The sequence below is a fragment of the Austrofundulus limnaeus genome, unplaced genomic scaffold (assembly GCF_001266775.1).
Source record: "Austrofundulus limnaeus strain Quisiro unplaced genomic scaffold, Austrofundulus_limnaeus-1.0 Scaffold333, whole genome shotgun sequence".
In the NCBI taxonomy this organism is placed as follows: domain Eukaryota; kingdom Metazoa; phylum Chordata; class Actinopteri; order Cyprinodontiformes; family Rivulidae; genus Austrofundulus; species Austrofundulus limnaeus.
The window spans coordinates 389909-400647 of NW_013952735.1; the positions used below are offsets into that span (position 1 = coordinate 389909).

The 10739-nt window shown below is 41.8% G+C and overlaps 1 protein-coding gene across 1 annotated transcript in view; it reads left to right on the forward strand.

The window, feature by feature from the left end:
* The first annotated feature begins 4816 nt into the window (after positions 1–4816).
* Positions 4817–10739, forward strand: part of LOC106527594 (ectonucleotide pyrophosphatase/phosphodiesterase family member 7) — a 7393-nt gene continuing 1470 nt past the window's right edge. The window contains exons 1-4 of the mRNA XM_014022517.1: positions 4817–5338; positions 5755–5900; positions 7620–8249; positions 9446–9677. Of these exons, the coding sequence (XP_013877971.1) occupies positions 5104–5338; positions 5755–5900; positions 7620–8249; positions 9446–9677 (1243 nt within the window). The 5' untranslated portion in view covers positions 4817–5103. The remainder of the gene's footprint in view (positions 5339–5754; positions 5901–7619; positions 8250–9445; positions 9678–10739) is intronic.

The following is a 10739-nucleotide window of genomic DNA, read 5'->3' on the forward strand; positions in this document are numbered from 1 at the left end:
TTGCGATGGACTCTTGAAGGGTTGAAAGATAATTGTGTACTACAGCTGGGCTCTGTTGAAGGAAGACCTACTATATTATGGAAATGTTTGTTGTCACTTTCCTGCTGCTTGGTTTTAATAATGTATGTTATGTGTGCCGTGCCGTGCCGTGCCGTGCCGTGCCGTGCAGTTCAGGTGGAAATGACTGCAGCCTCTCTATATGTTAATCTCACTGTTATCAAATCAGTGTCAGCACACATTACAGGAGCAGGATTCATACGCAGGCTTTGTTCGACTCCACAGACAGACGCTCAAGGTCAGTCTGGGTTTGACGAAGCGCTGACACCGACTTTAACGCACCCGACGACGGGCCGGGGAGGGATGACGAGGAAGGCGTTCATTATTTATTATTTTGATTTAAAAAAGAAAGTTTTGTCTGTTTGTTTGCCTCACGGTGAACCTCTGCTGTCCGCCCATGTTCAGAACTTAAAAAACACACAATCAGACAGTCCTCAGGTGTCCTCAGGTGTTCTCAGGTGTCCTCAGGCATCAGCACGGCTCCCTGACAGGTGAGAAGACCCCAACCCTGCTGCAGCCAAACCCCCCTTTTCTAAACTTCTATTTAAAAACATCAAAATTACTTTAACTGACACTTCAGGGTTTAAAAAACACATTTTCATCTAAATATTTTCTAACTTTTAGACTGACGAAGCAAATCTTTGTGTCACAGTTTCAACCAAAAAACAAAAAAACTGCAGGTTTTATGAATCAAATCAATAATTTGAAGCCTAAAAGCACCAACTTTTATCATGAACTCAACAAAATAATAATAATAATAATAATAATAATATTAAACAAAGCACGTCCAATCAGTCTTCATGTTCTTTAGTCCAAACGTCTCCACTTGTGTCTTCAAAAACTCCAACATTGTGACCAAAGATCAAACCAAAGCAACAAGTGAGACCACCGCAGCTCTCATTCTCCGCCCACAGGCGTCCATCTTCCCGTCTTCATCAGTCTGGGTGTTTCTGCAGAGCTGAATCTGCAGCTGAGAGCTGTGAGAGTTTACTCAACCAAAGCAAACAGTTTAACAATGAGGTGGAATTCAATTAGCTTCATAACAGAGGAGGATGCTGCAGAGTTTGTTAATTATCTGACAGCTCATTCACTTTCACAACGTTGTATTGTTTTTATGCTGTAGTTTGAAACATCTATGCTAATTTTCCTACAAACAGTTTGTTCCAGCTGTTGCAGCCGAGCCGTCCCTTCATGTCACTGTGCTTCAGAAGAACGGGACGATCCTTGATTGTTGTAAGTAAACAACTCAGAAATCTTGATGGTATAAAACCAGGAACAGACTGAACAAAACGTTCATGTTGGAGCACAAAGACTCGAGCCTTTCCACAATCTGACACACTTACTTTATCAACAGATTATAAAATTATAGATTATAAAACTGAATAAAGACACAGTGCTTTTATTTATAACAGGAAAAGAAACGAGCACAACATCTGTATTTTCAAAATAAGACACTTTTAGGCTGGATAATTTGTCGGAATAATGTCGAAATTGCAGCTATATTAATAAATATACGGATATATTTCTACACAAATGCTGTCAGAATGTATGGTTCTGTTTGGGAAGCAGATAGAAACGTAGCATGAAGCAAATGTGTACACACACACGATACACGTGGATTTTATTTTGAAATCAGAAGTTTCAAATGGACAACAGTGATACAGTTTCAACCATAGATACCAAAAGCTTTTATATTAATGTTTTCAGCTGTGTTTGGAGTTCATCTTTCACAGAATTAATTATTTTTTGCTCTGACTTCCACACTTATCACTGAATTTATCGCACGATCTGCTTCCTGCACGTCTGTCGGACCGGAGTGGAGCGCAGGTTGTGTAACTGGACTTGAAACGCACAGCTGCGACCTGCGCAGCGCAGTGGAGATGGAACGCAAGTAGTGTAAATTAGAGGTTATGAATGGATTTTCATGACATTTTTACCACAGGTGTGTATTGGCCAAAGTAACACACCATTAAATTTCGGTGAAATTAAGGGTAAATTGGCCTTGGTGGAGGTTTGTGCTCTCTGAGTGCTTCTAGTTTTATGTTTTTTAGGATAAATGCACAGAAAGAACTTTAATTGGTAAAAAAAAAACCTGTCTGATTAGAATAAGTTGGATTTTATAGTTGTACCAACTGATTGTTTGCAGCAGATGAGATAAAACGACAGCGTGAGCTTCTCCTGCATGATGATGATGATGATGATCGACTGTGTTCATTGTGCCGTTAAAATGTTTGTCAGCACGTGTGTTTGCAGCGTACTTCCAGCGGAGTTGGGAGCTTTACACCAGGACCCACTCGCACATAACTGGATAACGAGCCGTTCATGCATTAAAAGTTTGTTTGCACACAATTCAAAAGGCATCGATCTGGGCACGCTGGCACCATCCTGATGGTTTCCTTCCAGTCACAGCGGGGAGCGGAGCAGGCTCCATTCAAACTCCAAAGTGAGCAGAATACAGATGCAGCTGAGGATTTATCTTCATCCTACAAAGGCGTGGTTGTGTTTATGTATTTTACATTTAGCTCTCGCTCGTCTTTCATCAGCAATTCTGATTTAAGACCCAGACGCTTGGTGTGTGTTCTGGAAGTTTGCAGATCCTCAGATGAATTAAGGAACGATTTATAACCCCAAAAAAACACGCACAGAAACCTCCACGCGTTAACATGTGATGATTTATTTAAACTGCCTCGACATGTGGGAGAAGAAGAGCTCAGGAAAGTGTTTTTTTAAGCTTCATTTTATACTTCTCTGTGAACGTTTGGATCTTTTGTAAGAAGACTGAAATAAATCACTGCATTCAAAACAGCGTTAAAGATGAAGTTTTGTTCCTGTTGAAACAAAGAAAATCTAAAGAAAACAGACGTTTCTGAACAGATGAGCGTTCTTCAACAAGTGTGAGGCCTTCAAACTCAAAATAAGAGTTGTAAAGTAACTAATACGAATACTTTGTTAATGTACTTTAGTAGAAATTTTTGTTATACTTTCTAGTCTTTACATTTAAAAAAGGTTAGAAGTAGAAAGGCATTACTCCCATTTCATTTTGGCTTTTAATGTAAAAACAACCCCATCCAGACAGATTTAAATTTATTCTGAGAAAAAAAGGAGCAGATATAAGATATTTTTCTTCTTTCTGCTGCCTTTAGTTTTTATTTGTGAATTCTTTTCATCTTTTGTATATCAAATTTATTTTGTTTTTAATGAAATGAATACATTTTTAAATACATAAATTGTGTTTCTTGGATAGAATGAATTTAAATGTAGTTGGATGAGATGTTTTTACCTTTATGATACTCTATTAGTTAGTATTAATTAGCAGGACATAGACATATTAGTACAAAGATGTTTGTGGCAAATATATAATATGTGCAGCATTTCCCATGTGAGGGGTAGACTAATGCATCCTACCTTTTTTTTTCCATTTTAATATATTATAGACATTTCGGCCTTCATATAAATGTTTTTTGGGGAGGTCACCCCCCAATGAAAGTATTTTTTATGCAATACTTTTACTTTAAATTCTTAAATACATTTTATGTCAGAAATTTACTTTTAATACTTAAGTGCAAAAAATATCAGATACTTTAAGATTTTTATTCAAGTAATATTCTTAGAGGTGACTAACTTTTATAGCAAGATCCAGTTTTTGTCAAATAAGTTTGCATGCAAGGATAGAATATATAGAAATGTATTCTGGAGAAGAAAATAAAGTGGAGGTAAAAGGCGTCATCAGAAACAGTGAAGACATCTACACTATAACTGTTTCATTTCTCCTGCTGACAATCAAACAATAACTGATTGATAATAGTTTGTATACGTTCAGCTGGTAGTATGCACAATTCAGAGGACTTAAAGCGTGATTTACATCAAAGTTAAACCTCGATACTTTTTTAAAAGACGCAACAATATGAGCAGCGTCTTTATTCCCCTCTACGTTCTCAGGCTGGAGTGGGGTGAAGCTGTTTGGCTCTCTGTTTGTGTRGGAAAGGTGTTCCACAGCAGAGAGCGCTGAAGGCAAAAACCTCACTTCTCTTCTTCAAGAAAAATGTGAGAATCCCGCTGGAAATTCTGCTCAGGACCGAGCGGGTCAGAAAAAGTTTGCCTGCCCCGCGAGTTCAGAGCGTGTGCGTTTGATAAAGTTCTCATAGCAGAGATCTGAGGCTTCCACTGGTCTCGGCAGTCCAAAACACTTCTCCCAATCTTGCTGACGGTGGACGAGTGGATAGAGTCAGCATGAGAAAGCTGATGAATATGAATGAGGTAAATGAAAGCTGATGAATGTTATCCTTTATCTCCATAAAGATTAGAAGATTCCCTTGAACTTCTGCCAAGGACACGCATGATAAAGAACAAATCTGAAGACGTAGCTTGTCTGGCAGTTTGATGGACATTGATAAGGTTACATCACGTTGTGGTGATATATAATGTTGGGTTAAGAATACTGAGTATGATCTGAGGACATCTTRTGCGCACTGCAAGTTTCATGAAGATCCAAACAACATCCAGGGAGTTATTAAAACAAATATGTCTATTAGTGTCTTTGCTTTCTGGGAGACCACTGCTAGCTGATGAGATATACGCTCTCATTCCCCTCTTCATTTTCCTGTTGTCAGATCAATCACGCACCACCCCAATCCAAGGTGAAACCCATCAAAGTGTCATTCCTCCATTGTCAGTGATTCACAGGAAACTCCGGCTCACAGACGGGCAGGCAGACAAACAGAAAGGCAGCATCAACAACAGAGTTAGGGGAGAAACGGGCAAGATGCCCAGAGAGATTATTCTGCTTTACTGCCAGTACTCAAGACTGAAATGAGGGAGAGGGGGGGATTCGCTGTGAACACAACTCCCAGCCATAAAACTGGCTCATAAACCTCATCAGGCTGCATGCAGAGAGAGCTGAGATAAARTCCGTCCAATCAATAAGATAAGATAAGTTGGTGAAACTTTGTTCAGAAGTTGTTGCACTTGGAGATCAGGGGTGTGATCACGTAAAGAGTTCCAGCTGAAGGACGGGGTCAGGTTAGACCTGCCAAAGCCTTCGCCGTCATGCTGTGGACCASGGGTCTCTGCCTCCTCTGGGCCTCCTCCGTCCTCGGAGCTCCGGTGAGCAAAGAGAGGCAGAAGCTGTTGCTCATTTCCTTCGACGGTTTCCGGTGGGACTACGACCGCGACGTGGACACGCCAAACCTTGACCAAATGGCCAAGGATGGAGTCAAAGCCCAATATGTTACGCCTCCGTACCTCACCATCACCAGTCCATCACACTTCACCCTCCTGACAGGTAAAACACAGTTCCATGGTTCTTTGGCTTGGAAATGTATCTGCGTATCATGACAGAAAACTGAGTTTACTTTGTAAGAACTGGAAAAAGAGGCACAAGGAAGAGGAATTAGTTGTAATTGAATGTCCTCGGGTCCAACGGCTTTTATAGTTGAGTAAGATGATTATGCTTGGATGACTGAGGGAAGAATTCTCCTCCCTTTCTTATTTTGACTCTCGAATCATCAGTGCCTACTAAAGGAAATTTAACTTCCTTGAAATTAAATTCTCCTAATCTCCAAAGTCAGTCGTAAGACCTCGCGCAGAAAAGCGTCACGCCACTCCGCCCGTTAAGTTGATAGATTTTTTTAATGTAAATGCGTCACGCCGTGAATAATGAGCGGTGGCAGGGCTGACAGTGATTCTCTTTTTTCGCAGGGCGCTACATCGAGAACCACGGGGTAATCCACAACATGTGGTTCAACACAACCACCTCTGCGAAGAAGCCCTACTACCAGACCCAGTTTGTGAATGAGTGGTGGGACAATGGCTCCCTGCCTATCTGGATCACGGCGCAGAGACAGGTCTGAGCGCTACGATTTCCATCTCATCTTCGAGAGAGAGAGAGGCTGTTTACAGCAATAGAAACCTTTTTTTTTCTGTTGACAAAACACCTCTGAAGCTTTGCTGAGTGATTTCAGACACTTCAGCTGCAAATTATCCTGCAGGCGTAGATGTTTAGAGATAGAGCTGACAGCAAAAGGTTTGACTGTAGGCGGAAGGAAATTAATTACAGGGTTCCCACATCTTGGTCAACATGAAATTCAAGGACCTTTCAAGGACTTTCCAGTACCAATTTCCTCAAATTTAAGAACCACGCACAATGGCAATTACCTACTGCTACCACAGAAAGTTACCAATAAACAGGTTTAACATGTAAATTCAGTGAAAAACTGAACATAGAAGTTGTTGAGTCAGAATCAATGAAAGAAAGTGGATTAAATGTTTACCTTACATTCATATCTACAACACATGGACATGTAATTATGTCCTGGGAGGTTGGGCAGCTCAGTTTAGGAGGGGATGTGAACATGTCCAGAYGCTCGGTGAGGACTGGAGGAACTGTGGTGCTCTCACCTGGGCTCAGAAAGAAGGACCCGCCCTACTCTGCTCTGATTGGGTGAAACTATAACTATGGTTTACGTTATTTGTTGAAAGCCACGTCAGTTTACCATAACCCTGAGTTATCCATCACAACAAATTTAAGTTTTTTTGTTTTGTTTTTTTTACAACTGATGAAAATCAGTACTGAGCCCGCGAGAAGACATGGGGGATTTTTTCTTTTTGCGTTCCCACGCAAAAGTATTGCGTTACCTCGCAATACCTTTTGCGTTCCCTCGCGAAAGTAGTTTATCACTGTTGTGCCTGCCGGTTTATTAACAAATACACATGTTCACCATTAGCGAGTTAGCTTACTGCTTTAATTCAGCTTTAAAATGAATATATCACACAACCACGCATGGAAGTATGTCATATGCCGATATTTTTACACAGTGCAGCCACGCAACATCAATGCCAATTTCACGAACTTGTGGCGACACATCCTGTTTTGGTAACCAGATATTTCAAAATAAAAGTCTGATTTAATTCAGTTCGTATACAAATCAAACTTTTGCGTGGGAACGCAAAATAATATTGCGAAGTAACGCAAAACAATATTGCAATATAACGCAAACGTATTGCAAGGAAACCCAAAGGTATTGCGATGGAACGCAAAGGTATTGCGATGGAACGCAAAGGTATTGCGATGGAACGCAAAGGTATTGCGNGGAACGCAAAGGTATTGCGTGAGAATGCAAAGGTATTGCGAGGGAACGCAAAGGTATTGCGAAGTACCGCAAAGGCATTGCGAAGGAACGCAAAGGTATTGCGAGGGAACGCAAAGGTATTGCGATGGAATGCAAAGGTATTGCGAGGGAATGCAAAAGAAAAAAATCCTCCCACATCCCCTCGCGGGCTCCGTAGAATAGAGAACTTCAATCCCCAAAAAACATTCAAGGACTTTCAAGGACAAGTGTAATTTTTGTCTGTTTTCACAAACTTTACAGGGCCTTCAAATTATTTTTTCAACTTTCAAGGATTTCAAGGACATGTGGGAACCCTGTAATTAGAATACAGCAATGGCTGATTTGATTTCCTTCTGTGTTGACCCACAGTTTGAGCCCACCAAGTGTGCACTTACTTGTCATCAGTTCCAGCACGTGTGTGGAGTTTACGGAGGCTGTTTTTCCTGCTCTTTCCAGGGTCTGAAAGCTGGCTCTCTTCACTTCCCTGGCACGGCTTCCAGTTACCAGGGACAGGTTGCCATGTTGCGCGAAGTGGAGCCGCTGCTTTACAACTACAAGAACGAGACCGCTTGGCGAGAGAACACGGACAAGGTGATGGGCTGGTTCAGGGATCAGGATCTGGACTTCGTGTCCCTGTACTTCGGCGAGCCAGATGGCGTGGGCCACAAATACGGGCCGGACTCACCTGAGCGCAGAGACATGGTGAGGCAGGTGGACAGAACGGTGGGCTACATTCGGCAGTCCGCTCAGCGCCACGGGCTGAGCGACCGACTCAACATCATCATGACGGCGGACCACGGCATGAGCACCGTGTTCCGGAACGGCATGGTGGACGAGATCATCCTGAGGAAGATCCCGGGCTTTTCGTTCAGCGACCTGTCCTTCCACCTGGTGGACTACGGCCCCGCTGGGATGCTGCTGCCTAAGCCCGGGAAGCTGGAGGCGGTTTACCAAACCTTGAAGGGGGCTCACCCTCACCTGCACGTGTACAAGAAGGAAGAGATGCCAGAGCACCTGCACTACGCTAACAACGACCGCATCCTGCCCATCATTTTATGGGCCGACCCTGGATAYGTTATCAACGGGGTACGTTGTTGGGTTTTAAACATTATTTGCTCATGAACTTTGTTGGTGCTTCTACAGCAGGAAAAACAGCGTCAGACGTTTCCACCTGTGTCAGTGATTTGCTTTCGGCCAGATGTGCAACAGAGTGACAGGTGCTGCTGCAGTTTTCTGCCCACAGCAAGTCCTATCGATTTACCCTTTAAAGGGTAAAAGAAATTGCCAATTGTGCTTATGCAAGTTGCCACATTTAAAACAACAAACATTTACATTCCCTGCTATCACAGCTGTCGTAAYGTAACAACACAAGCCAGTAAATTTGTGCAATTATGATCTTCTAGATTGGTCGCGAGGAAAGCAAATGACTTCTATACCGATAGAGATAATGTTGATAACTAAYCTGAACGTGTCATCACGTTGAATCCTGACCTTAGGAATAATTAAATTACCTTAAATCTGCTCACTGGAAGTTGTGAAACTGAGCTCTTTTCAATCAGCAACAACAAGTTAAATTCTAATCTCGGTACATTACATTTTTAATCAAGTGCATTTGCACGGATAATCCAGGCCCTGGCGGATGACATGCAGCGCTCTCGAATGTTTCGCAAAGCAATTCATGCCTCAAAATTCCAAATTAGCATATTCATTTGGCTCCACACTCACTCAGCCACTCCGGCGTACAGCCACTTTTCAGCCGAATGTGTCAGTCCACACTGTGAACCGTCACATCAGGACTTCAAAAGTGCAGAGCTGAATTCAGAAAACGTTTAAAGAAAACGTGCCAGCTGCGTGAATCCACTCACGGAGTCGGTTCTCTCAAGTTCTCGGGGTTATGACCGGCAGTGATCACAATATTAGCTGACTCTTTGTTCTCTCCCTTTGTAGCTTAATCTGGTTTGTTTGTTTCCACAGCAGAATGGACGGTTACGTAATGTTTAAATTAACATATACCATATACTCATATTTATTCAACAGACTTTAGCTCATATTCTACAATAATAAAAGCTGGTTTCTAACAAATGTTGAGTTAATAAAATTAAATCATTGTTTAACAGCAGGCACAAAGAGAGAAAAGCCCCTCCAGAACAGATTAAACATTTTTAGCTTAGCCAACATCTCCCTCTGCTGGAAGTCGGCCAAGATGTCCAGATCTGTTCAGCTGTCCTCACTGAGAGTTCCACTTTTACTGAACCGTGTTTGTTGCATCATCCACTCTGCAGTATTTCCCGGTTCAGTTCAACAAGGGAGAGCATGGCTACGACAACCAGGAGATGGACATGAAGCCGTTCTTCAGGGCTGTGGGGCCGGCTTTCCACAGGAACCTGGAGGTGGGGCCTTTTGAGACGGTGAACGTGTACCCTCTGATGTGTCACCTCCTGGGGATCCAGCCCGAGGCCAACGACGGACACCTGGACGCCACCAAACACATGCTGCTTACGAGCGTTAGGACTGGTGAGTTAGACCAGTGGTTCCCAAACCACTAGTACCCCTTCAACCAAACACAATGATGATTCTCCAAAACTATAATGTACTACAACTGATTATTAAATTAAAATTATTTATTTAATCCCCTAGAACATTTAGTTCTCAGACTTTTTATTCTTTTCAACTCAAAATATAAAGATAAAAACATTGCCTTGAAAGTGAATAAGTAATTAAATAAATAAATCAGGTAATGGCAGGTGCAGAAAACAGCAGCATCTAAAATACATCAAATACCCCAAATGAGCAAATTCTGTGGGATTCCACGTTTTATACAGGATTCCATTTTGTGTTAATTCCGTGATTCCGTTTGCATTTTCCACATTGTGGAAATCACAGGGCCCTACATATCTCAGCTCTATTTTTATTTATTTTTTTACACACCTGGGAAATTATTCCACGTACCCCCTGTAATAYGCTTGTGTACCCCTGGTTGAGAATCACTGAGTTAGACGATACAGAAGTTGGGTTTATCTTAAAGTTACCAGCTGAGCAACATTAACATAAAACTGCATCACGACTAATTGTGACATTTAGCCAGTRTTAGTTAATACATATCTGGGGCAGATGACGTGGCCTTCGTCTACATTTTCTGGCTTTCTTTGGACTCTGTTTTATGTTGGTGTTTTAAGCAATTAAACAAGTTCATAGTGTTAGCGTTAGGGATAGCGTTAGCCGCTCCACGCCAACTTTCATTGGGCTCACATGCACGCCTGATAACGATAGTGTCGTACACAAAAATACGTCATCATGCAGCACTAATTGCAAAGTGGCAAATATTAATTGCAGACAGTTTTACTGATGAGTACGCAATACGATTTTGCCCAACCCTAATTGGAAAGCCCAGTTCCAGCAGACAGGTCATGTTAGCTGAATGCTAAATACAACTTATTTAAGGCCAGCTAAACAAAGGGCAAACAATATGTACAAATAATATGATACAAACCACTTAAAGTCTTGCTTTGAATACAGACACAAGAAGAAGGATGGTCCATAAAGATATACCATCTATCTATCTATATATATATATAT